At 45.1% G+C, this 27,901-nt stretch overlaps 3 protein-coding genes and 1 long non-coding RNA gene across 8 annotated transcripts; 2 read left to right on the plus strand and 2 right to left on the minus strand.

The window, feature by feature from the left end:
* On the plus strand, positions 8,011–10,578 carry LOC8067473 (transcription factor UNE12). 4 transcript variants are annotated; one of them, XM_021447211.1, is made up of 9 exons: positions 8,011–8,351; positions 8,457–8,811; positions 8,937–9,056; positions 9,273–9,338; positions 9,532–9,597; positions 9,737–9,796; positions 9,922–10,117; positions 10,234–10,353; positions 10,432–10,578. In XM_021447211.1, the coding sequence occupies exons 1-7, from the start codon at positions 8,122–8,124 to the stop codon at positions 10,057–10,059; spliced, it is 1,035 nt and encodes a 344-aa protein (XP_021302886.1). In that variant the 5' UTR covers positions 8,011–8,121; the 3' UTR covers positions 10,060–10,117; positions 10,234–10,353; positions 10,432–10,578. The 4 variants fall into 4 exon arrangements, with proteins under 4 accessions (XP_021302886.1, XP_002440027.1, XP_021302885.1 ...); XM_002439982.2 differs by having other exon boundaries at positions 10,250–10,353; XM_021447210.1 differs by having other exon boundaries at positions 9,737–10,117.
* Positions 13,275–16,927, minus strand: LOC110430606 (NAD(P)H dehydrogenase (quinone) FQR1-like). The gene is made up of 4 exons (XM_021448425.1): positions 16,752–16,927; positions 14,313–14,406; positions 13,924–14,186; positions 13,275–13,802 (listed from the first exon to the last, which is right to left on the minus strand). The coding sequence occupies exons 1-4, from the start codon at positions 16,772–16,774 to the stop codon at positions 13,568–13,570; spliced, it is 615 nt and encodes a 204-aa protein (XP_021304100.1). The 5' UTR covers positions 16,775–16,927; the 3' UTR covers positions 13,275–13,567.
* Positions 18,446–27,053, plus strand: LOC8080072 (receptor-like serine/threonine-protein kinase SD1-8). Of its 2 annotated transcripts, XM_021447895.1 has the most exons (7): positions 18,807–20,312; positions 24,977–25,114; positions 25,222–25,391; positions 25,682–25,892; positions 25,969–26,206; positions 26,295–26,445; positions 26,540–27,053. In XM_021447895.1, the coding sequence occupies exons 1-7, from the start codon at positions 18,938–18,940 to the stop codon at positions 26,846–26,848; spliced, it is 2,592 nt and encodes an 863-aa protein (XP_021303570.1). In that variant the 5' UTR covers positions 18,807–18,937; the 3' UTR covers positions 26,849–27,053. The 2 variants fall into 2 exon arrangements, with proteins under 2 accessions (XP_021303571.1, XP_021303570.1); XM_021447896.1 differs by lacking the exons at positions 25,682–25,892; positions 25,969–26,206; positions 26,295–26,445; positions 26,540–27,053 and adding an exon at positions 25,470–25,675 and having other exon boundaries at positions 18,446–20,312.
* On the minus strand, positions 20,610–27,784 carry LOC110430335. The gene is made up of 3 exons (XR_002447780.1): positions 27,075–27,784; positions 21,967–22,054; positions 20,610–21,184 (listed from the first exon to the last, which is right to left on the minus strand). It is a non-coding gene; the product is annotated as an uncharacterized LOC110430335 (long non-coding RNA).

The following is a 27,901-nucleotide window of genomic DNA, read 5'->3' on the forward strand; positions in this document are numbered from 1 at the left end:
TCTTGCTCGCACTGCCGCCAAGCAAGGGCACAGAGGTGGTGGTGGTGCTCGACGAAGCGAAGCGGAGGGGAGCTGGGAACCAGAGACGATGGCTTACGAGAAGAGGAAGGCCTGCAGCGGAAGCAACATTAGGATGAGGTGGTCAGTGCCTACCTCTGCTGCCTTCGTCAGTGCTCATATATCTTTCTACCCCTATTGCCAAACATTGACTGCTACAGCGCCTATTCTTTTCTATTATTCATTTTAGTAGAAGTATCAGTGCTAATTTCAGTTTTCACTGAAACTATTTAATTCTGTGAAATTGATTAAGTGCATAACCACTATTTTTTTTTTGCGTGCGGGCAAGAAACTGATGTGCATTATTTTTTTACTGCATCTGTAGTGCATGGATGAAGATGGCAGCATCGATCCTACTGATCTTCAAGAGCAAGAAATTATAGATGATTTAGGCGATCATCAAGTAGCTGAAATGCAGTCCCTTGTCTTCAGTTAATTTATCAGTCTTTCCTTGCATGCAAGCGTGAAACTGAAGTGTGATCCACTTTAAATATAGTGTATCAAGAAAGGCTACATAATGTTTGGCACAACTGATCCTTGTTTATTTGTGTTGCATACAAGTATTCATTAAATTCCTTTCTCTATAGAAACTACTTGTATATATTTGCATTGGAAAGAATAGTTTCTGGTTGAGAAGTCTTGAAGCTATAGAAACTATGGTGGTTTTTTAGCATTGGAGTGCCTAAGCCACGTGCAGCGAGCGGGTACCGCTGGTCGCTGGATCGAGTCGGAGCCGCAGCTTTGTGCTGTGCCTTTCGAACCGGCCGTGCCCGGCCGGACGGCGCGTGTTTTTCTCGACGACCCGTGCCGTGCCTGATCGCGAGCAATTCGGCCTCGGGCCGAGCGCTGCAGCGTGGCGGGCAACTGCGGCAAGGCCCCCGGACCCAGCTGGTTTTTGAGCGTTCCGAGCTCCCCACGTAGCGCGCTGTGGGTGAGCTGAAGCAACCTGGGACGGGGTGGGCCGTGTGACCCTGGTAATGTGCTGGGCCGCACGGAGACGAAATTGCAATTTGTGTCGTCAATCAATTCCGAGTCGCCCGTGCCCCATCGCCAGCACTTCTAAAAAACATTTCCTAAAAAAAAATAGTTCACAATTATTAAATCAATGAATTTTCTAAGTCACTAAACATGTAAAGTATATATTTATTGTATTTTTTCCCAATCATTTTCAACATGACACTTCTAAAAGATAGATGATAATTTAAATCACAAAATTTAAACTGTTTATAATCACCCTAACCACTTCTATATGTTTTTCCCTCATATACGTTTGTATTGGAAACCTTATTTTCTCCTTATTATTTCCACACATCCTTTCACCTCCAAATGAGCCAATAATCTACGAGATGTTGTAGTATGTTATATGTTAGAATGTTCGGCAATATATTTCAATTGTTCTCACAATATCCCTTAGATGTTATCTTCTTTTACTACTTGATACAAATATTATGGAATAATCATCCATTAGAACCTAGAATTTTTTATTCTTGTAAATATAAAATAGTATTCTTCCAAACCTATGAATCTTTTCTTGCGACGGCATAATATTTTTTTTCCAAAACCTAAAATATTGTCCAGCTAAAAATCTTTTATTGCTTTTATATGAAATATGATAATTAGATTTGTTTTGAAGGATTTATTATAAAAATAATAGCACAATCAAAATTTAATTTGGATTATGCTTGGGTTTGAACACAAATTTTAAAATTTCGTGCAAATGGTGATATGAAGAAATTTGTTTGTTAAGCTAGATCCAAATGAACAATAATGACCCAAAAAGAGTGGTGGTCGACGCATTACTCGAGCCAACTCGTTGGCAGTGAGGACTGGCATCGTGTGCTCTAGCGTGTAAGACTAGTCTCAATGTATAGTTTCATGATACAGTTATTAAGATTATAAACTAGGTAACCGAGCCATAAAAGTTTTATGGGGATGAAACTCCTCTCTCATCTGATGAAACTCCTTCATTTAATGACCCTGCCCAAGTCAGCAATTTTGCTTATGTGGCACCCTATTTAATGTGTATGACACTCTCATGAAATATGCATTGAGACTGGCCTAAGAGGTAAGAGCAACTTTAAAAGAATCTTTGATGAAAAATATCTTTCAATACCTTTTTTAACTGATTATACAAATATAGTTGTCTTCTATTTTGAATTCGAAAATGAGAATGACTCTTAGAGTGCAAGGTACAGAGAAACTATTGAAGAGTGAAAAAATAAAGAAAACATTTTTTTACAAATGTATTTTTAAATGATGATTTATAGAGTGAATTTTTGAAACACTATTGGATATATGCTCTAAACTCTAACATCTTCGTGCTACGTATGCAGTAGCAGACGTGCACTGCAAAAGAGATGTGACCAGTACGTTCTCGTGTAAACATAAGAGTAAGAGACATCCTTTGTGCTTTAATTACCTTGGCCTCCATGGCTGCATGAGGAAAATACCTTGACGATAGGTACTACTCTATCTCGGCACTGATCGTGCTGTATGCTCAAAGGGAAGCACGCCTAGCGCTAGTCAACGCCTCGATTTGACGTCGTGAGCGTGTTGACTAACTGGCCAAACAAATCCACTCACGCGTTTATTTCCAGGGAATCAGACCTTGACGAAAAAAAGATCTGGACGGTAATCAGGTCAAGTCTCTTCCTGGTAGTCACAATCGCGTTCGCGGATCTTTAAGGACGATTGCTGAAAGGACAAGAGGCCCTGATTGCATCACTGGGCATAACTTTGACACTTCTTGACGTTTGTGATGGACCATCCGTTTTACATGCAGGAGGAGGCAATGGATTGTTTTATATAAAGACATCAAGAATGCTATATATAAAACAAAGACAAGTATAAAAGTTGGACAACAAGACATAAATCAACCTCTAAAAAGTAATAGTAAATTAAAGACTAAATTGGTTGTTATCTTTCTTTGATCGATCCTTCATTGCTTGTTGGAGCTTCAAGATCACACTGAAAAGACAACAAAGAAAAAAGACACTTGCAAAACACCCTCGCTAGATAAGACTTTGAAGATTACAAAAATTGCTCGCCTCTGTCAGTGAGACCTAGTACCCACTGAAAGAGTATCCATTGGAGGAACGCTTCAAGAAACACAAGTTTATAATCCTTGAGCATCAGAATAGTGTTGAAGATTTCAAGCCTTAATATAAAGCGATCAAAAGAAGAGGTCGGGATTGCCGCATTGAAAGCCAATCAACTCCTTTCACTAATAACACACCAAATGGCAAGATCTGAAGATGCACCAAACTCTCACAACCGTTCGCCAATGCCAAATCGAATTTTGTCAAGGTAGGGAGAGACTAGAGAGACCTTATTCTAAAGCACAATCATTGCCACCACCTCATCGATGATACTAGAAACCATAACCCTAAATCAATGAGGATCAAAAAAACTACAAAAAAAATAAAGAAAAAGAGATTGGGTCCCTGCTTCTCTATCCGCTAGCGAGATCACCAGTTAAGAGAGAGGAGAAGGACCGAGACGATATAGCGGGGAGGCCGGTGGTGGCGGCGGTGGCTGGGAGGCTCTTGTGGTGTTTTGGCTGTGGGGCAATGGATTCTAATTCTATTTTCTCCGTCCAATTGAGTTACGCGGCTAATAACATGTGTTCGCAGTTTTTCAGTTCAAACTTGATGCACTCTAGCGTGGGTACGTCTCATATGTTTCACTCTCCTCAGATCAGTGGCTTTGTCAACGTTTCTTTATCATGAGAGGCCACTATCAGCAATGTGCAAGCTATATATATATATATATCCTAATAGCTTTGCCGCTCGATTGGACTCAAAATACGGGGTTCAAGGTCATTGCAAATACATTGTACACTCATTTGCCCCTATACATCCCATCATAGGTACTGAATGATGTCGTATTTGTAAACTTATATGGCTATTTGAGAGCTAACATCAATAAAATCAATCAGGTAGGGGATCCCCCCTCCAAGAACTGTTAAAAAATCTTCCTTATACCATTTCATTCTCGTGTTTTGCTGCCTAGCTAGATCTCTGTTTTTTGTAGTTTTTTTCGTTGCAAGAGGTTGTAGTTCAACCATAGCCTGTTTGATGTGGATACTTCTTTTGTTGATGAAATACCCAGATAATCGATTAATAAAACCGATGGGCAAACTCAATCGTTGCATGGTCACACCCAATTCCATACCGAATAAAGTTATAAGAAACTATAGGAAACACTACAAACATTCTGATTACATAAAAAGATAAGGTATAGGATTACATCAGGGAACAAGGCTGGTATTTTTGCACAATGAGTCAATAACCTGCATTTTCTCAGTTAAAAAGGCCTAGACAATTAAAAGGTCATCAAGGAGTTCACCCGGCTTTTGATTGGATATGGAGATCTTCCTGTCAGGCCAAACATAAGGTTTTCTTTTGGCTAGTGCTTAAAGACAGATTAAGCACAAGAGAATTGCTGAAAAGGAAGAGAATGCAGTTGCCAGACTACACTTGTGTTTTATGTAACAGTTCAGTTGAAGAAACTTTGGCACACCTGCTATTAGAATGCAACTTCGCTCAACAGTGTTGGGCAACTCTTAATTTACAGGTGGACCTGGATGCTGATCCATTCCAGATCCTACAGCAATTCAAAGATCAGCTGGGGGTGTCGATCTTCATGGAAATAATCATTCTAATGTCCTGGGCAATCTGGATGGCAAGAAATGACCTCATCTTCAGGCAAATCAACCCGGCGGTGCCTCTGACATTGGCTAACTTCAAGAGTGAAATGAAGATGCTGCTTTTAAGAGTAAAACAAAGCTACTTCCCAGAAATTGAAACATGGACTGCATCTCTAGCTTAGCAAGGTTTTGGTCAGCCCTGGTGCTGCTCTTATTTGTCAATTTCTTTGTTTCCTAGATCTCAGTAAGGTTGTGGTGTTGAGGTGCGTGGGCATTTGTTGCACACTCCCCTTGTTTTTCTGGTAGCTTTGGTTATCTCTCTTTTCCTTTTCTTTTTCTTTCTGTGGCTACTGTTATTGTTACTTTTTGCTATTAATAAAGTGTTGTAGGGGTGTAAACCCCTCCAGTCTCATTCAAAAAATCTTGTCGACTAGAAAAACACAGTTTGCAGGGATACGATGACCACAAGGGTACAAGGTTTGTTGGAAAGACTTACACGGGGGCAGAAACAGAGATTCTGAAAGTTGTGTCATATGTAAATAAGAGTACTCTATCAATAAATAAAACCCACAAACACAACAACTGGACCATAAGGGGAGTACCAGCATACGACCCCTTGTTTGTTAATTTACTAGTACTTAACAACATGCAATGCAAGGCGCATGGTTGGGATTTTAGCTAGCTCTGCCTCTGCGAAGCAAAGAGCTTTACAGAAAGCTTTACGTTGGCTAAACCCTGAACTGATTAATTCCTATTCTCCCTCGTAGCAATTGCGTCCTAGCTACTCGTAACTAACCTCGTCCGCTTGTAGCCGCCATGAAGTAGTTAATTAGGTTGATTAGCCATGATCGCCGACTCGTCGTCGGGCTCCTGCTCCTCTTGCAATTGTCTTCTCTCGCCGGCGTCAGTAATCAGTCAGCGGCTCCCCCATCCACAGCGCACCGGCGTCCGCCGCGTCGTGACGTATATACGCCAACCAAAGCGGATTCTGGCGACGATGCGCCGCCTGTCGAGCATGCAGTTTCCCTGCATGTGTCGGTCTCTGATTTGCATTGACAAACAAGTGACAATAATCTGGCATTATTCTTGCACGCGGTTGTCGTTGACTCTCTCTCTCTCGTCCGCTGTTGACTACGTAAGCAAGGTGAGGCTCTGGCTCTCAGACGGCGGGCGGCGGAGCTGCTCCGAAATTCCCAATCTTTTTTTTACAACAAAAAAAAATCCCAATCGGACAAACCTTGTTTAGATGCGAAAAAAATTTGGATTTCACAACTGTAGCACTTTCGTTTGTTTGTGGTAAATATTATCCAATCATAAACTAACTAGGGTCAAAAGATTCGTCTCACGATTTACAGTCATACTTTGTGATTAATTTTTATTTTCGTCTATATTTAATGCTTCATGCATGTGCCGCAAAATTTGATGTAACAAGAAATCTTGAAAACTTTTTGAATTTCAGGGTAACTTTTTGGATTTCGGGTGAATTAAACAAGGTCAAAGCCTCGCACTTTCACCATTCTGTCCACGGATACTCGGACAAAAGTTTCCCTAGCTACGTGCAGAGATTCCACAACAGGCTGATGAAGGTCAAAGAAGATTGTTACCACTACAGGAGTCTAGGGCATTAGACTCTGGCCTTGTTTAGATGCGAAAAGATTTTGGATTTCGCTACCGTAGCACTTTCGTTTGTTTGTGGTGAATATTGTCTAATTATGGACTAATTGGGATCAAAAGATTCGTCTCGCGATTTAGTTTATATTTTCATCTATATTTAATGCTTCATACTTGTGTCAAAATATTCGATGTGACAGAAAATCTTAAAAATTTTTTGGTTTTTGGGTGAACTAAACAAGGCCTCTATGAGTTGACTAGTAGGAGTGTACTGCTGGACACTGCTGGAGTGCTGGTGTGGCCGGAGCTGAGGTCGCCGATGGACGAGCGTTGCAGGCGTCCGCGACCATCGCTTTCGGGGCTTTTGACTGCAAGCAACCAGCAAATTGGTCGGCCCCGCCTGCGGCTGCGGAACCAACGGTACGTAGGCGCCGGGAGGCACGCGTGCGAGCGTGTGGGGCCCTCCTCCCCGCCCCGCCCCGGCGCGACGCCAGCCTGACGTCACGTACACAACAATCAGCCGTGCTGACATGTGTAACTGTGTAATTTGTAAGCAGCTACTAGGTGATGATGCCTCATGGCTGCATCCTGAAAACTTGACTTGCTTGCTGAACTCTGAACTAGTATAGTAATAACGAGCAAGACAAGAGTTCATCTGCTCACATTTAAAGTATAGGCGGAGCTAGCTAGGTGGATATAGGTGGTTCATGGACCACACTAAAATTTTGTTCAAAGTTAAACTATAGTAGATAAGCTCTCTAAAATTATAAAATTACAAAGATCATTTGTAGTTTGATTTTACATCTAAAAATATGGACCATCCTTGCTTTAGATCCTAGCTATGCCACTGATCCAAGACTTATTTTTTAATGAAGAAACAGGAAAGAAACGTCCGAGGATATTGACCGAGCTGAGCCTTCACGGCCATAGCTAATCACCGTTGCTTTTTACGCTTAGTACTAACAGAACATCAAGTCCTAACTTTCCTTGCTCGCAAACAACACGGTACAAAGCCATAAATCACACATGCTACACAAGCCACCATCAATTTGGTTCACAAGAAAGGGAAATTTTGAGGCACCGCATTGAGGTCTGCCACCGCGGGTGCTCTTAAGAGCATGTGTAACCTAGATACTACGAAAACTTTGCTCTTAATAAGAGCATGTGTCTACGCTACTAGTCTCCTGCTACACACATACATAAATGTGAACCCATGCATCCAACGGTAACGCAAATAGGATATGCATGTTCTTGACGGGAAAGTCAATATTACCATCTTTGTTGGTATATATATATGACGGGTAAACCAATTTTCAGTTAACAATTTACATCTCATATTCACATCCTTGATCACTACTTACGCTCAGTACTCCTTTTATGTTTCTCTGGCCCCACTGTCCATGAACACGAAGCCCGCGCCGCGTGACTGTGTACACGCAGTACACGCAGTATGCCTACTAGTATAGGCGGATACTATATATCCTAATCCAATCAACAAACAGTTAAGGTTTCACTAAAAAAACAACAAACAGTTAGGGCCTTAATTACGACCAAAACTAGCTGTGTCCAAAAGGTCAGAGTGTTCACAAGTCAGAGATCGACTCCTGTGCCCTCCACAAAATGATCCCACCATACGTCCATACCCATATATATATATATATATATATATAGGTCACCGTCTATATCACGTTAAATTTCATTCCAAGCCCGGCAAGCGTCAAAATACCAGCCAAAATCCTTCCATATACATCGCGTCATCTTGATTTTCGGTAGGACGCTTTGCTTCTAGCAAACCGGCGGCTCATATGGCAGACGAGTGGTGGAGCTCTGCGCGTACTGCTGCCGCCGCCGATGCCGGTTCTCCCTGCTCCACAGCTCCGGCCACGGACCAGGTGGACGCTGCCGAGTCGGCGGCGGCGACGACCACCAACTCGATAAATTTCCGGCCAACTTTGCACGTCGTCGACGCTGCCGCCCCGCCGTCCTTCCTCACTGATCCACCCCATCATATGGATAATTGGACGCAAGCCTACATGTAAGCCGAGAATTATTCTCATTTCTCAACCTGACATTCTCATTTCTCTCCACGGTTACATGCGCGATGCTGATGCATGGCGATTTGCACGATGGACGACGACAGGGGCGGGAGAGCGCCGACGGCGACCACCAGCTTCAACTTCAACGCGTTGCTCCAGCTCCACGGCGACGCTGGCCGCCACTTCTTGCTCGGTCAGCATCTCCACGCTGCTGACGGCGCGGCGCCCGTGGCAGCAGAGTCGCAGAGCGCGTCGTCGTCCCTGTACGCCGGCGGCAACCAGCCGTACTCCAGCTACGGCGGCGACGTGCCAGCGGCAGCACTGATGACGAAGCCGACGTTCCGTCAGCAGGAATTCTTTGACTCGTCGACGCGGAATTTCGGCGACATGCCGGCAGCGCCGCCCATGACCACGACGAAGCCGCTTCTCTTGCAGGCCTTAGAGCAAAAGGCTTTCAAGGTATGATACGGCCGGGTTCGCTTCGCAGCGGCCGCTCGCTTCCGTTTGCAGTCCCCCCTACTTCTTGCCTAGCAGCAGCTAGGGTTTCTTCTCACGCCTCGATGGGCCTCTGTCCTCTGGTGCAGTCCCATAAGGAACCTGAACAAGACGCTTGCTCCTCGGCGACGAGAAGTGTTCCCAGCTCGCCTGCGCCGGCGAAGAAGAAGCCCCGAGTCGCGACGCCGTCTCCGTTGCCGACCTTCAAGGTGTGCACCGATCGGGCAGCTGTGACGACGCGTGCAATCCGAGATATCATATCATCTTGCATCTTCAATTATTCGGACACAGCTTTTGATTTCCAGCTCAACATGCAATTCGGGCGATCTTTTTTGAAAAAAAATGCAATTGGGGATAGATTTCTTGTTTGCTATGATGATCGATCAGCTGAACTATGATTGCCTTTGATTCTTGCCCGAGCGCAGGTGAGGAAAGAGAAGCTCGGGGACAGAATCACTGCTCTCCAGCAACTAGTCTCGCCTTTTGGAAAGGTACCTTTTCTAATATAATTTCGTTCCCCCCTTTCTTTAATTAATGTCTCTGCATCGGTTTAATTTCTCTCTCGTTCGTCTTCCTTTAAATTCTGCATGCATTTGAGCAAAAATTAATCTCGTTTCCAAGTTGATCGATGAACCTTGACTTGACATCATTTTGGATGCATCGCATCCAATCTGTCAATTTTAGACGGATACTGCATCAGTTCTTCACGAGGCCATCGAATACATCAGGTTCCTGCACGATCAAGTAGCTGTAAGTATGCGAATTCTATACTTCACCATGATCAAATTAAATAGATGGAAAAGTTCATGGCCAAAATGCATGATCGCCAAGCTGCAATATATATAATTTGTGCGATTCGATCGAGCTCATGAACCTGACCTCTGCACAGTCCCTGAGCTCTCCCTACCTGAGGTGTGGACGGCCTGTGCAGCAGCTACAGCAACAACAGGTATGTAGTGTACAAGTGCAAGTTCCTACGTTTACCCGCCAATTTGATCTGCAAAATATGCCATTATTATCCAGTTATTTTCCTCCCAATGATGAGATTAACAAAGTTCAATTTCTTGTGCGGAGGACGGCGGCGAGGCGAAGGAGGACCTGCGAAGTCGAGGGCTGTGCCTTGTCCCGGTGGCGAGCACTACTTACGCAGTGGCTACTAGCGAAACGGCGCCGGAGTTCTGGCCCCCTACCTTTGGGGGCACATTACAGTAGAGAGTATAGGGACAGAGAGAATGCAGTAGCATGAACATGAAGATCTAGGTGTAGATAGGTAAGTATATATTTGTGTGTAAGGTGGTATTCTCAGATAAGTAAAAAAAAAGTGCTGAAGCAAAAGCAAATGCAAAATCTGTGACCGATCGATCGCATTGTTGTAAGGGTGTTTAGTTGGATTGAATTGCAGAAAAGCAATGGAAAGAGGGGAAGAAAGCCGTCAGAAAAACGTATGATAGACCACATGCACTTGCATTGGGCAGGTTCAAAAGAGAATAGTACTGGTATTACAGAGTAAGCAACTTTCCAGAGAATAACGCTATTGGCACTTTGGTACTAGTGTTTTGTATTAACCGATTGTGGATGGATCAGGAGGAGATCTGGAGACGATGGTGGAAACTTTCTAGAAATTGGAAGCAAAAGGAGCGCTCATCAGCTTTGTAAGATAGCGAGCCTATTGGTCTTGTTGTTTAAGAAAAAGTTATTACAAATTATTAGACAAGTACATCTTATTGATTATTGAAAAGTGTTTCCTGCTAGTACCTAGATATTAATTTAAAACTAAAAAGTCCTTTACTAACCTTGCACTCAACCTAGCCTGAAGTTATTGTCTCCCATTCCAAACATTGATGCAACTTTTTCCCATGATGTTTATAATTTAGCGTGTTTTAATTATAAGAATTTTTGTCTCCTACTCCAAGGTTCTTTTTTTATCCGCAATAGATTGTGAAAGATAACATAAGCATGCATGATAAAATGATCTAATTTAGGCTAAAAGACACTTAGAGATTAATAGACTGAACCAAACTAATTTTTAGATTAAGGAATAAGCAATATTCCGGCCTCCATCATCCACAAGTGAATTATGCATTGTTCTAACTTAGATTGATCGGATGCAGTATCTCAGGGCATAAACATATATGAACACTATCTGTTTTAGACTCATATAAGCATAAACATGCTAAATGGATCTATCTTAGAATAAATTGCCAACTTAAGACTAATACATGATTTCTAATTAAATAGATCTAAAAGAGGCATTGTGTATAATATGCTATAGCCTAGCTAGGCTCATGTTAGAAAGCAAGCTTTGATTCCAAATGATAAATAGAACTTATGCATAAACATGTGATTACACATTAACAAAGTCATGATCTTAGCCTATGTACAATGAGTAACCTAACTTAGTGTGAAATTTAGATCTTAGATACTAATCGAAGCAGGGCAGATCCAAGATAGGGTCAGGGGGGCTAAATAGTGAAGATCTAAGGCTAGAGTTAAAGATTAATGCATGGTGATTTGAGACTAAGCAACAATTATTTAGTGGAGAAATGAGGCTCATGAGGGGGGCTGCAGTACCCTTGGATCCGCCGTATTGGTTTGATGTGGTGTGTTTACAGTACAAAAATTGTAGAGGAGCCTAGTGTCACCTCCCTATTTATTTGCGACCCATGTCTCGGGGGTGAACCCTAGTGGCGGCTTAGAGTTCTTGTCCGTCAGGACAAAAAGACTATCTAATATTTTAGGCTATTTTGTGGGCCTAACATAATATGACAAAACAATATGTTGGCTTGAGATTATATTCCAACATTCTTCTACTCTATCGAACAACTAATAAAGTAGTAGTATTTATGTTTATTATAAGCTTATATCCACAATCAGCACAAGAATAATACCAGAAAAATATGTTGTGTTGGTTGAATTGTTCACTGCAATACCTTCTAAAACATTTATTTCTTATTAGAAGTCGATTATTTGTGATGAGGGCATGGCACTTAGGGATATGGCCATTAAATATAAGGTGAACTCATTTCTATATTTATATAATGATATCAATAATAATTTATTGCTACTAGCTAATGTCGGTACTTTCATCAATATGGTTAGAAACAAAAGTTATAATGTGCACTTTGAAAATACACTTTCTATGACCTTTACATCTTATGGGGCATGGATACACCATTACGTGGGAGTGCTCAAGACCCAATAGGCGTTGCTTGAAGATAAGTTGCTTTATCGAAGTGCATCTGCTCAAGGTTGATGAAGTGTTATTTCCACTTGGCGTCGTACTCGGTGAAGCGCTTGTTCAATTCCTTGATGGCGAGTTTGGCCATCAGATTCATGGTTCTGTGGCTTCGCTAGAATCACGTGTAGTGGGCATGGGGATGGGGAAGACCCAGGATTCTATGGCAGAAAGAAAGTAGGAACTAGTGAATCTGGTTGCAATTTCTGTGCCTATCTCTCTAGCTCTCTCGAGGATACTGTGATGTTTTGAGCCTATTACACCTATATTGGGCGGATAGTCTCCACTCTCGAGGGCCAGGCTACTACCACCCAGTCTTTTAAATAGTAAACTAAGGGGCTGTTTAGATTCCAGCCAAATCATGCCACCCTGCGTCTATGGTGGGCACAACCTGTGGCGGTTGAATTAGACGCCACATTTGCCACAACCACAACGCATTTATTACACGCTAGAAGACAAGCGGCAGAAACAAACAACAAAGGACAACGTACCGTGACTGCCTCAATGTATACACCATCCAAACAACAGCCAACGTACTGTGGCGGCCACGAGCATGGCGCGGCTAGTGATGGCGCCAAACCAAACAGCCCCTAAACCATTTAGGGGCATCCCTTCTCAAACAACTAATAGCCAGCTAATCTAGGCTATGACGGCTAAATTATACATAGGAGCAAATAGCTTGATCCTCTACAAACAGCCATATATATACCAAAATAGTGGTAGATACAGCTGGTGATTAATAAAACCTTGCTGCTACCCCCTTGATCAACTCCCATCTCTTCCTCCTCATTTCTTAAAAACTCTCCCATCTCTTCCTCTTTTTTTTTATCAGTGTTTTTCTCAAGTTGCTGGTGGCCCCTTTGCATGTGAGCATGCAATCCTTCCGGTGTCCTTTTTGCGGCACGGCCCAAGTAAGCAGGCTGACACGCCATACATGAACACTTGGACCGAGCCAGCGGTGGACTTCCAAAAGGCCTACTAAGGCCTTGTTTAGTTCCAAAAAATTTTGCAAAATTTTTGAGATTCACCGTCACATCGAATCTTTAGACGCATGCATGAAGTATTAAATATAGATAAAAATAAAAACTAATTGCACAGTTTGGTCAAAATTGACGAGACGAATCTTTTGAGCCTAGTTAGTCCATGATTGGACAATTTTTGTCAAATACAAACAAAAGTGCTACAGTGTCGATTTTGCAAAAAATTTTGGAACTAAACAAGGCCTAAGTGGGCCTAAGTGATGAATACATTTTTTCCATTCAGTAGCAAGCGAGACTTCCACTCAAAAAAAAAAAAAGTAGCAAGCGAAACTGCAAGAGGAACACAGTACATGGGCAAATGCACAATCCGAGTACCAAATTTCACACAAGCAATACAACCGACACCACTACGACAACGTCGAATGTATGATATCACTCGTCGTCGTGTATGTGTAATTATGTATGTATAGGTGTATACGTGCGAGTATGGCAAGGCCATGGCGGATCAGGCGGAGCCGCCCTTGAGCTTCTTGGCGATGCCGGCGAAGTACTTGCCCTGGTGAAAGGCGTGCTCCAGCTCCAACTCCGTCGGCCACCGCGACCCGTCCCCGGCGAACGTGCCCGCGCCGTACGCACTGCCGCCGTGCACGCTCTCCATGTCAAATATTTTGGCGCCGAACGTGTACCCCACCGGCACGAACACCATCCCGTGGTGCGTCAGCTGCGTCACCGCCGTCAGCCTGCAGACAAAGGGAAAAACATTACCCACTGCTGCTGCGATCGATCAGTTGGTGCAAGCAATGGAGGTGCGCCATGTATGAGAAGGAGAGAGGTCAGGTGGGGTCAACGACGACGACTTACGGTGTGGTCTCCTGGCCGCCGCCCTGGGTGCCAGTGCTGAAGAAGAGGCCAGCGGGCTTGCCGGCCAGGCTCTGCTCCCGCCACAGCCCGCCGGTGGCGTCAAAGAAGGCCTTCATCTGTGACGCCATCATGCCGAACCGTGTGGGAAACCCGAAGAGGATGCCATCGGCCTCAGCGAGCTCCTGCGGCGTGATGATCGGTACGTCGGTCTTGGGTGGCGCACCCATCTTGCCGAGGACCTCCTCGGATAGAATTTCTGGGACCTTTGCATGTGAAATGAATGAAATTTGGTGGCGTTAAGTGATCATTTCAGATTCATATAACACATTGGTTCTAGTTCCTGCCAAGCATCGATCAACCCCGAAAATTGCAACGTTGCTGACACTGACCTGCCATATTTTGACCTCCACGCCTTCAACTGACGCAGCACCTTTCTTGATCTCCTCAGCTAGCTTGGCAACATGCCCGTAGGTGGAGTAAAACCTATTGAGAAAATGGGAGTGTTTTACTGATGCCCAATAACTAAAACGATCTAGTACTGGTCAGTATCTGACTTTCAGTAAATACACAATTCACATTCATCAGGAAACATTATGAATGAATAGACTAAAGTAGGGAACCAGTGGAGGCTAAAATATTGCCAACAGATTATAAGTGTTAATTAGGTATCTAATTTTGGTGTAAAGATGTACTAGAAATAAACTAGTTTCCCCATCTTTTAATCAAAGGTTTCTAGATGCTCTTACTTTTTGGGTAGTTGGACAATCTCATTCAGGCAGCAAAACTAAGACATGGGCGGATTATTATTACTTATACCAAACGACATTAGAGTGGTTGTTTATCCTTTTAACCTGTCACATAGATGTGACTTCAACTAAAGAGATGTGATACAGATTGAAAGCTACACCACGGCTTGCCAATAACAATATGATGGTTGCACCAAGTACAGTATTAAACAATGAAACAGACAACTATATGAATATTTCGCTGCTCAGAAGCAACATCCTGTGAGTTGTTACTCAAAATTGAAATTATGTATGTTCCATGGTGAATTGTAATCAAGAAATGGACTACAAGCCATGTTATTTGGAAATTTTTTTTTTACAAAACAAATACGCAAGAGATGAAGAATTGTGCATCAAGAATGATGATGTGAAAGTGGGAAGCAACAACAGGTAGAAAACATGCATGCGCATCAGCAGACAGAGTGGGACTGTACTGTTGTAGTGGAAAATCCATATCAACAGAAAAGGGCATCCGTGGATTTCATAATTGCCCACAAGAGAAAAAGTAATGTATCATTGAGGTGACACATTCTAGAAGTTTGCATGTACAGCCAGAGACTAAATCACAAAAAAATAAAAGGAAAAGGGTACACATATAATGACTGTATGCATTTTGATCTTTTCAACAAACGAAAAATTGAACATGCTATAGTTTTTCACTGTGTAAACAGAAAGTAGCTTAAAATAGGAGTAGGTTTCACATTTATGCTTGGATTTTCCATCAAATACAACCGATAGAAACTAAGTATGATAAAGATCCGTAAATACATTTGAGCTGTTAAGAAAGTGGCAGATTAACCTTGAGTTCAGTTATTTGGACAAGTGGTTCAGTGGTTCACTTTGCCTAATACACATGACAATTCCATATTTTAAATGTTGAGTTATTTTTTTATAAAAAGGTGTCCAGTTGTACTACTAGCAGAGCAGGAGAGAAACAAAAATCTCATTGCTAAATAAAATGTCCTCTTGCTCTCAGCAGCAGGTGGGAACAGGGAGTTGGTGAAGATGTCATACATGACTAAATGAAATGTTTCTCAAAGCAGCCGTCCTTGATAGCAGTAACCTAATCAATCGGCGTGAGTCCCACCTATTGGGCTATTACTGATGATATGAGCCATCCCACTAATATCTTCCTTTCTTTAAAGGGGTAGTGCAATATGACTACAAATCATTGCAAGAACACTCGCGACTCCGCCACTGTCATCGGGCCGCAAATCTACTAGTGTTTCCACGGTACAAGGAAAAGATTTAGAGTAAAAGTAGGAGGCCATGACGCCTGACGAGTGTTGGTTCACGATACGTTCGTTTCCACCGTTTGGGGGCATGTCCCCACATCAAGGCATAACACAGAGAGGCCAAGGCCTAACCAACCCCCGCGAACGTGATCCAGACATTGACAGCCAAAAACAGAACCCAAATAATTGAGTATTAGCCTAAAGCCCTAAACCCTCCCCAACTGCCTAGTTTCATTGATCCTGGACACAGTCCCGATGATGGAGACTGAAACCTTCTAGAAGTATTTTTTTTCTGGGGAGCGGGTTTAACCCAGCCTGTATTTCATTAACCCTTTCATTAAGCAGACAGGAGTTTTTTTTAGTAGGCATTACAACGTGCAATTGATCCTTGCTAGTGAGGCACAAGCAAGGGAGGAAGCCACGCACTGAAACTGATCCAACAAACTATACGTTTACTGAATTTTGCGACCTCAGTGCGTGCCACACCGACAGGCTAGAGAAGCCGGCAAGCACCCATTCATCTATCAAACCTTCCAGAAGTATCACTGGACGTAGCAGAGCAATTGTGACAACAGAATATAGGAACATAGGTGGCATGTAATTTCTGAATACGGGAGTATACTCCGATCGATTCGATTCGAAACAACTAAAGTCCATCGCTCATACGGTTTGCTCTGAACTTCTGAAGGCATCGCCGGCGGCTTTGTTTAGGATTCGTAACGGGGGAAAAAGAAACATACAAGTAGCTAGGGCATGCAATGGGGGCGGCGATTCAGCAAGCGGGAGAGAGGGCGGGGCGGATACTTACACGACGTAGATCTTGACCGCCATTGGAGCAGGGCCGGAGCTACTCGGATCTGAGATCTGGGGCCTGGAGGCAGCAGGGGAAGGAGGAGGAGGAGGACGCTGCCCGCTGGGAGGAGTTCTCTTTTGTTTATTGTGTTCGATGAATGCAGTGCGCAGGTGGTGCAGGGGAAGTGGGGAGGGAGAGAGTATTTATAGGACCACACCACCCTGGGCTGGGCTGCTCGCGTCCGTTTTGACCCGCAGGCGAGGTGGTGCCAAGTGTGATCCAGCGTGGCGGGCTCCACGTCAGCCCAGATGGACGTCACGGTTGCATCATCAGAACGCAGAAATTTCACCTGAAGTCAATCGAGATAATAAATGAAGGGAGCAGAAATTGAGGGCCAAGAATCAAGCTTGGACCTAGCTAGCGTGTACGTAAACGCTATCAGCAGCAGTTAATACTGTCGCGTACATTAGCTAAGCTTGACAGCCTGTTGAGAGACCAACCGCGGCGTCCAATATGGCTATAATGAAGAAGGCCCGGTTTAATATATCGGATCACGTCAGGATGCCTCCATGACAGTATTAGTATCTCACAGTCACCACCAACAACCATGACCGTGACTGGCAAAGGCTCTGGAAGCTGCATGTTATGGTTGGCTGGTGGCAGGTAAATAAAGGATGCAGCCTATTCGTTTGAGTTTATCAACCTAATATGTCATTCATCTCACAAGAAATCAACTTACAATATTTTCTATCATGGCTTATCAGCCAAACGTCATGTTTTTTTTACATCATTCTTCACCATTAATAATCCTACTAGTACGCAAAGGACTGCAGGGTGCAGGACCTGAAATTTTCAACCATGCAATTGGTTACTCACCGTCTCACCTTTTTTCAAGATGAATATTAGTTATTTCACACGCCAAACTCGTCGATCGCCTCTTGTAGTTGTCAAGCCAGACCATCTTTGCCTTTCGATCAACAGCAGAAGCAGGTTTTAAGGCGCTCTCGCTGTTTCCCTTTGCCTTCGCCTTTGCCCCTTCCCCGAAAATAGGAATATCAGGAGCACCGATGGCCGTCCCTGCATTTGTTGTTGGATCGATGAGTTGCGTTGCGTCGCGTCGTCTCGTGCCGGCGTGCAGGGCGAGCATTCATTCACACCATCCATGCGTCTCGTCTCTCACGTATCTTCGTTGTAAAGCAGCAGCCTCCCTGCCTGCCTCAATGATGGCCACCGGAGGCAAAGAAGAAGCAGCCGTGCCGCCGCTGGATTGGCGCGACGCGACGCCTGCTGCGGCACCTGCTCGACTGGTTGCCCGGGTCCCTTGGCGCCCAAAAAAGATCGGGGATCGGGGCCACGCAAGTCGCAACGCGAGGTGAGTTGACGCGTGCATGGATGTGATGACCTTCGTCTTCCCCTAGTGGCTTCACCCTCAAGCCATGTCTCTGCATTCATCATTTGCCACGGTTTCTGCTCCTCTTTCGGCCGCCGGCCTACAGATCCCAGCCATGCATGGTCTGCTTGTGCTTAGAGCAAGTATTATAGCAAGCTGTAAGGCAGCTAAATACTGAGGTGGAGGAGAGAGAAGAGGAGAGAGAGAGTAAAAGCGGACTATAAACTTACATCCGGTTTAGACAAAAAACTAAAAAAATCTGTGAGATAGATAAGTGGGCTATGTATTAATAGTCATGAAGTAACCATTATATAAATAAGCTGTAAGAAAACTATAAAAAAATCTTACAGCCAGCTGACTGTATTATAATACGATGCACGGTAGATCTCTAGCTCGAGGAAATGATGTGGTGGATCTTCTAGCGCATCGCAGGCTAGCTAAGAGTTCCTACTCCTCTTTGGTTTCCGAGGGGAATGGCCCAACTCTTGGAAGAGTAAGAAAAGTTGTATGGCCCAGCCATGGAAGAGCTAAGAGGCCTAATGCTAGCTAGCAAAACTCTACCAGCCCATCGCAGCCCAGCTTACACTTTCTAGGCCCGACGGATTTGTTCGTATGGGCCTGATCGGAAGCCTCGCACGGCCCACCAGATATACCACATCGCTGCAAACAAAAGTACAGTGGCAACGACGGACGGACGGAACGGACCTGACCAACACACGAGACACGACGAGACAATCATACGGATGCTGTCATCTTGTCCGCCACCTGCGACTGCGAGCTCGTTGCCAGCTCCGCTAGTTCACTCGCCGCGATGGCGCCCAACCACCAGCTCCGCCTCGCCACGGCTCTTCCTCTGCTGCTGGTTCTGCTTCTCCCCGCGGCTTCCCGCGCCAGGGACACCATCGCGCCGGGCCAGCCGCTCCGGGGGAACGACACGCTCGTCTCCTCCGGCGCCGGCAGCTTCGTGCTCGGCTTCTTCTCCCCGCTGGGCTCCAACAACACCTATGTCGGGATCTGGTACGCCAAGGTGCCCATCCGCACCGTCGTCTGGGTGGCCAACCGCGCCGCCCCCGTCCGCGGCGCCGCCACGGACAACGCCGGCGCCACGCTCTCCGTATCCAGCCAAGAATGCGCGCTCGCCGTCGCGGACGCCAACGCCACGGTGGTGTGGTCGTCGGCGTCGTCCCCGCGGCCCGCCGGATCCTCTGCGGCGTCGGGCGGCGGCTGCACGGCGCGGATCCGCGACGACGGCAACCTGGTGGTGACGGACCAGCGCGGGCGCGTGGTGTGGCAGGGGTTCGACCATCCCACCGACACGCTGCTCCCCGGGATGCGGCTCGGGGTGGACTTCGCGGCCGGGACGAACATGACGCTGACGGCGTGGGCGAGCCCGTCCGACCCGTCGCCGAGCCCCGTGGTGGCGGCGATGGACACGTCGGGGGACCCGGAGGTGTTCATCTGGAACGGCGGGACCAAGGTGTGGCGGTCGGGGCCATGGGACGGCGTGCAGTTCACGGGCGTCCCGGACACCATCACTTACAAGGGCATGGGCTTCAGCTTCCGCTTCGTCAACGACGGGCGCGAGGCCACCTACAGCTTCCAGGTCCGCGACGCCGGCATCGTCTCCCGGCTGGCGCTCAACAGCACGGCGGGGGGCATCATCGGCGGCGGTGGGCTGCTGCAGCGGTGGACGTGGCTGGAGTCCGCCGCCGCGTGGGGGCTCTACTGGTACGCGCCCAAGGACCAGTGCGACGCCGTGTCCCCGTGCGGACCCAACGGGGTGTGCGACACCAACAAGGTGCCCGCCTGCTCCTGCCTCCCCGGGTTCACGCCGCGGTCGCCGGCGTCGTGGGCGATGCGGGACGGCCGCGACGGCTGCGTCCGCGCCACGCCGCTCGACTGCGGCGGCAACGCCAACCGCAGCAGCAGCACCGACGGGTTCGCGCCGCTGCCGCACGCCAAGGTGCCCGACACGACGCGGGCGGTGGTGGACTACGGCTCCAGCCTGGACCAGTGCCGGCAGCGGTGCCTCAGGAACTGCTCCTGCACGGCGTACGCCAGCGCCAACCTCACCGGCGCGGCGGGCCACCGCGGCTGCGTCATGTGGACCGGCGGACTCGAGGACCTCCGCGTGTACCCGTCCTTCGGCCAGGATCTCTACTTCCGGCTCGCCGCCGCTGACCTCGGTACGTCTCGTCTACACACGTATGCATTGCATTGCATTGCATGCACGGTCTAGTATATTTCTACGTACAGTAATTTATTCTGTCCTGACGTTTCCGTACAAAGATGCACACGCTGGTTGGTGAGAACTTGTACACGTACGACCTTCATCCGTTCTGTCGTGCAATGATGCATTTTGGTTGGTGGTGAGTGGAAAACGTGGCACCAGCCTTCCTTGAGTTTACCACGATTTACCCTTTTTTACAGTACAAGTATATGTGGCGAAAAGCGCTAGTGTTATACCAACTAGCACCTGAGAAAACACTAGAGCTCGTTAGTATCTGTTCCGGGCCCATTCTTTAGTTAGTTCCTTGATTACTTTCAGTATCTGTAGTTCGTCCCCATCAGATCAAACAGTGACGAAGGAACATCAACATACTGTTCGCACGTCCCCTTCCAACAGTACCTGCTACGGCTAGGTACTAATTGGGAATTGGAAAGCATAATCCTGTGCCATCGACACCTAATGCAGATGACAATAGTGACTTGCCATTGGTAGGTCGTACAGCCATACGTTTGGCAAAAGTCTTCAGTTTGCGCACGACTGCACGAGACAATTCTGGAACAGAATCTCCAATCTCCAGTGACCTCGTTGTCGTTGCACACGTATCCGCAAAGTCCATCGTTGATGTATCAGGTAGAATGAGCACGAGCTATGCACAAAATCGACGTACACTGGGAGTGAGCTGGATGCAAGCTGAACTTTGCTATCTGAATGTGGTCAGATTCCAATTCCCAACAAAAATAATGTTAATTAAGGCAGGTCTCCAACACATTGGAGCTAGTGTACTCCTCCGAGTCGTGCACATCCGTGATCCATCCCCACCAACGTCACCTGATGTTCCAATCCAACAAACGCATGCAGGGTTAGGAATTAGGATAGACACATGACTAGTGGCTTTAGTGCTTTTACAGTGATGAAATAGATTCCGTTCCAATCAATTCTGGCCCCTCTTGAGAAGACTTCATGTTGGTGCGTGTCATAATCACGCACACACACAGTTCATAATCCACACTGCTGAACGTGCCAACACAGTAGTAGTGCTAGCTGCTACTGCATGACCATTCCAGCACATCCCTCGGCCCTTTCTGCCCGGAAGATATCAGCACGATATTTCCGTGTTGCAGCAGCGCAAGGCACGATCATGCCAACCATCTAACACGCGCGGCCATATCGGCATATCGCGTGGTGCACGAGGGCAAAGTTGGCCAGGGCCAAGAGCGATGGTGACCACTTGGTAAGGTTTCTAAGGGACCATGACACACAATAATGCCATAGCCAACGTATTTGTTAGACCAATGAGTCAGCAATGTCTAAATCAGTGCATGAGGTTGCTGTGTTAACCGCCAAACATGAGGAACGATAGAAATGTTTCGGGTCTCTTTCTTGTTTCTTCTCATTATGAGTCAATTAAACAAGGAAACACCCCAAGCTAAGAAAGGCAGAAAAGAGGAAACACCCTTCCTGCCATGGGGATAGGGACTAAAGTTTTTTTAGCTATATATTGTGAATGATATTCAAATTCAACTAGAGGAGAAACAAAAAACACTAGCCAAATTTTGCAATGCATGCTGCATGACTGAAAGAAAAATGCATTGGATTTATAAAGGATAAACCTGAAATCTTTGCTTCTCTGTTTGCTGCAAGCCTGCAGCTAAAAAAACTTGAGAAATTGCATTGTTGCTACTTTAGAAGTTATGCTTCCTGAAATAAACAAGAAAGTTGTTGCAATTAAGTACAGTACTGGTAACATCATGTATGTCCCCGTTTTCAACAGAAATTAAATCATCAAAGAACTTAGCTGAGCATGCATGGACACACCAGGAATAGATGTCGTATTCACACTTCACAGGCCAATAATTGCCCTGGAAGCTCACACAACACAAGTATGACTGTATGAGGTATGAAACCACCTTGAGTGGAAGACCTTTTTTCAATATCAAGCAATAAGTGGGCCAAAGTCCAGGAAACATCACATGCTGATGCTGACTCTCAAACATACTACTTAACTTTTTTTAGGAAATGAAAAAATCATAGCACTTAATTAACTGCACATGCTTTCCAGCAATATCATTATATCACAAGCCTAAGGGCTATATATAATAAGAAAACAAAATATCAGTGTCTTTTCCAGCAAATATATTGCCAGAATAAAAAGGGAGGAACTTTTTTGTTTGGTACTTAAGCTCATCTTTAACTATGAGCCTGTTTGGTACAGCTCCGCGCAGCTCCAGATCTCAAAAAACAGCTCCTCTCCATATTTTTTTAGCCAAACGGTCTAAGTTCTAGCAACTCCACCGCAGATCTGCTCCATGAAAAAGTGGATCTACCCCAACTCCCACCACTGCCACTGGTAAGTGGAAATTGACCGGTTCATTCCATTTTCTGTTTCATTCCGTAGCGCCCCCGAGGCTGGTCGCCACGCTGCCCTCTCCGCCCGCCGCGCCGTGCCCTCCCCAACCCGCGACTGCAGCTCCATGCGCGCACTGGCGGGGTAGGGAGCGGCGGACGGCGGCGCTCCACCCTAGCCCTGCCCGTGCAGGTCCGCCCCCGCGTGGACGGCGGCGCTCGGCTCCAGCGCGGACCACGCAGGTGTTGATGGGAGGAAGGGGATGAAACATAAGGCAGAGACTGACGTGTGAGCCCTAGATGAAAGTGAGACAAATGAGAGGAATAATGGAGCTGAAGCTCTACCAAACGTTTTACCGGAGTCTAGCTCTGTGGTAGAACTGCTATGTGGTGGAGCAGCAGCTCTAGAGCTGGTTTGACAGAGCTGGAGCTCTACTAAACAGGCCCTATATAGGCACTCCAGGACCCGTTTATAGAACAAGTGCTGCTATGTGCATCAACACATCTATCTGGACTTTTCTTTTCCAAAAAAGAACTAGGGTGATTAATGCTGCATGTAAATGGGTCTTATACAAGATCTATAACACTAAATGACAGAATATTAAGACCCATTAACTAGTCATGGCGAAATCTATGCAACTGTTTTAGTATGAAGGTGAATTTTTCAAGACAAGTGACTTGAGTGTTCAAGTCTTTTCCATTTTTCTTACACCAATAAAGAAGAACAGATAAAGAGGGATAAAGGAGCTGGGAGCAAGGGCTCTCTCTACTTGTGGATAAAAGCCATTTATGATATAACACGCATTACATCTATATCCACTAAAAAATTGAACTAATTCTGTGTGTTTCTTATTTAACATATGTGCATTAGATTGGGGAAAATGTTGTAATGTAATCAGTTTTAATAAGAACACACAGCAATTAGATTTATTCAATGGAACTCAAGAGAAGGAAATGAATCCCCTGGAAGGCTGCAACACAAAAAAATATCGAAGTTAAGTAGGATTAGAACCATATGCTCCAAATGAAAGAACACCAAGCAATAATAGCTACTCAACATACCTGGACAATTTGTTGCTGTCACAAAGAGTGTTGTTTCATTTACAACTAGCAGGTCAGGAATGGTCCATGTGAACTTAGATCAAAACTGTAGCAGAAAGTAGTACTCAAATCCAAAGTGAGCACTAGGTTCTGTCGTGTGGCAGGGCAGTGCTTTTTCTGGGGTCAAGATGGTACAGCAGTCCTCTTTGCTTTCTAACACCATCACACGATTTAAAGGCTCCGCACAGGTATTCCCCTGCCTCCTTCCAGCTGAATTGTTGGTACTGTGTACTTATTATTCTTAAACTACACATCAGCCCCCCCACCCCCCCGGCGTGTTGCATGAACATCGCAGCATCTGTTTCCATGTCTAACTTCTGCACTGTTGGTGCCATTATATTCGTAGATGGGTCCGTCTCTCAATTGCTAAAATTCACTGGTGTGCACCACATGGAACTGGACCCATTCCATAAGGCCAGCTCATCATCATGCAGATACTTTGGATGAGAATCACATAGTTGGACCAAGTGTGCCAACAGTGATAACACCCCGTATTCTCTTTCAAATGCAATATCATGAAGAACCCTTTTTGCCTATGAACATAGATTGTGAATCATATGCGAGGCATCCCATGTTCACGGTCCCGAGTAGGTGTACCCTCTGTGTTGCATGCTGTGTTCAGATTTCAACATACCTGGACCACAGATTTAAGATTTTGATAATTGGACAATATATGACAACCAACTGTAGTTGATCTTGATCCCATGGTATTCAATTATCAACAAGCAAAGGCTGCTTAAATTATTTGATGCAACAATGTGTTCCATCCATTGTTAAGATTTAAGAATGCTCTGCAGCAACCAGCGAGTGAGCACTTCAAATATTACGCACGATATATTAGATCTGGTCCATAAATTCTGTATCACGCAATACAAAAGATCTACTGGCCATAGACCTGGAATAATATTTCTAGATTCACTTGCCTCACTCTCAGTGTAGATATTCTAAACTGAAAAAATTATCATGAAGCTTTCATTCTTAGCAGTAGCAATATGCAATTCTACTCTGTTGGCAAATACTCTTTCACTCAGTAGCCCTATCAATGTTTACATATTTATCAGAAAATGTAATAGTCACAATCCATAATTAGCTTCAATGTAATTTCTAAGCAATATAGAAAATTGTAGGTATCGATAAACCTATGATTAAAATTATTATTTATGATTTGCTGTGCAGCTTCAATAGGCAAGTCAAAGAAAAAGGTCAGTATGGCGATTTCAGTTGTTGTGAGCATAACAGCTGCCCTGGCAGTTCTTCTAGCAATCACAGGGCTTTTGATTTGGAGAGCAAAGAAAACAAAAGCAAGAAAACCAGGTGACATACTATCACTACAGACTGTTGACATCCCCGAAAGGGATGACAAAACCTACATCAATGTAAACTTGTTGCTTGATGTAATTTTGACTCTGGTATTTTCATAGGATCAACCATATGGACAGCTAGTTCACGCAATAAGGATGGGAGTGAAGGTAAGGATCATGGGGATGACCTGGAGCTACCAGTATATGATTTTGAGACAATAGCAGCAGCCACGGAGGGTTTCTCAACTGAGAATAAGCTTGGTGAAGGCGGCTTTGGACCTGTATATAAGGTAAAGATCTTAACCTAAATAATAGTGTGTAGTGTACTTACATCTTAAACATTTAAAAACATTTTGAAATGGCACCAGGATGGCTCAGCTGCTGACAAATTTAACACCGGCATTTCAGCACGCACAATATTTTCAAGCATTTCCAAATAGATTGTTCTTTCGTGTAATGACGTATAAAAGACATCACTGCTAGTCCATAAAATAGGATGTGGCATTATTCTTTCCAAAAACAATTGTGGACTGAGTCTCACTACATGCCTAATTGGAAATGCATGACCACATAACTACAGGGTAAGCTTGAGGATGGACAAGAAATAGCTGTTAAAACACTTTCAAGAACATCAACACAGGGTCTTGAGGAATTCAAGAATGAGGTTTTGTTGATAGCTAAACTCCAGCATCGGAATCTTGTTCGACTAATTGGATGCAGCATTTCTGGACCAGAAAAGATACTTATATATGAATACATGGAAAACAAGAGCTTGGACTTCTTTATGTTTGGTATGCCCATAACCTTTCTGAGCGAAAAAAACCAAAACCTATCAACAAATAAATAACAAACTATCTTTGTTACCAGACACAACCAAGAGCAAGCTACTTGACTGGCAAACACGATACCGTATAATTGAGGGAATTGCTCGAGGTTTACTGTATCTTCACCAGGACTCGAGATATAGAATCATCCACAGAGATCTCAAGACAAGCAACATTCTTTTGGATAAGGATATGACTCCTAAAATTTCAGACTTCGGCATGGCTAGAATGTTTGGCAGTGATGACACAGAGATCAATACTCTCAGAGTAGTTGGCACATAGTAAGTAACTACAACAGACATTTCAATCAACTAATATTGTCTGCGCAACTTAATGTCCTAATGATAATGGCATTTACATGGTTTACAGTGGTTATATGGCTCCTGAATACGCAATGGATGGGGTGTTCTCGGTGAAATCAGATGTATTTAGCTTTGGTGTTATAGTGCTGGAAATCATTGCTGGTAAAAGGAACCGAGGTGTCTACAGCTACTCCGGCCACCTCAACCTTCTAGCACATGTGAGCATCCATCCAACTCAACAATTGTTCACAAGTAAAGACCACTGGATTTAACTTGACATCAAATTTGTATCTGTTTCTGAATATTTACCAGGCCTGGAGCTTATTGAATGGTGGGAATGGCTTAGATTTAGTCGACGAAAATCTGAATGGCTCCTACAACTCAGATGAAGTGTTAAAATGCCTCAAAGTTGGGCTTCTATGCGTGCAAGAGAACCCAGATGACCGTCCCCTGATGTCCCAGGTGTTGATGATGTTTGCCAGCACTGACACTGCCTCGTTGCCAACTCCCAAGCAGCCAGGCTTCGCTGCAAGAAGAGCTGCGGCTGAAGATACATCGTGGAGCAAGCCTGACTGCAGCATCGTGGACAGCATGACCATCACGATGGTTGAAGGTCGGTAGAAAGGTATGTCCTATATATCAGAGCACAACATGATACTGTAGAGTACTAGAGTGGAATCTCTGCTTTGTTATCTTGTTTGACAGATAACAAAAAAAATTAGAGTTTTGTGGGTTGTGATTGTTTATTTCTAGGAACGAATGTAATGTGCAAAAGATGTACAATTCATCCTAATATTGAAAAGAATATACAGATTGTATAGCAAAATGAAGGGCAACCTCAACTCACATTGCATTGCAGGCAGTGCGCCGGTGCCAAGAGACCAACAATCCGCTTATCCCCGTATCACCACTGATCTACATGAGAGGTTTTCGAAACTGCAAAACGACACTGACATTCGAGCGAATCCTCAGAACGGCATGATGATCTAAAACGTACGTCGGATGAGACACGCACCTCCGCTGCTCGCCTCCTCGCCTCGCGCCTCCGCACCCTGCTGCCCCGCAGCCGCAGGCACATGCCACATCCCTCTCCGATGTGCGCCCACATCATGCGTCCAATCACCAATCCCCCCAAACTCGCGCGCCCAAACCACTGGACAGTGGACACACCAATGGGCGACCACGGCGCCCAGCAACGGACCTCGCTCCTCGGCGCGCTGGACTGCTTGTCTGCTTGCCGCGGTGCGGCGGCGTGAGGCTGAGCAAGGTCGCCGGCGCAAAATCTGCAGAGGGCAGCCCAAAAGGCCGTTCAGATCGCCATGACTCGTTTCGGCTTTCCGTTTTCTTTTACGATAATTTCTGATTCCCTTTGGGCCGGAGACCCTGGGCTTCTCATAGACTCATCTAGCAGTCCGGGGACGCTGGGCTTTGGTCAAGGAATAGGATGGCCTGTTTCGGTAGAACAGCCTTTCCTTTTTCTTTTCTTTTTTTTAGCACTCACATCATCTCTTCCCTTGTACTCAGAATCTCAGATTGTTGTTATTCTAGATAAAATATTTAGAGCTTGTGAAAACATCTCTAGAAACCTAAAAAAAATATGTTTAGCTCTAGAAAAATGAGGAAAATGTTCAGAACCTAAAAGGAATTAAAAATATTCTACTCGGTATGTTGGAT

This window comes from Sorghum bicolor, chromosome 9 (assembly GCF_000003195.3).
Source record: "Sorghum bicolor cultivar BTx623 chromosome 9, Sorghum_bicolor_NCBIv3, whole genome shotgun sequence".
Lineage (NCBI taxonomy): Eukaryota > Viridiplantae > Streptophyta > Magnoliopsida > Poales > Poaceae > Sorghum > Sorghum bicolor.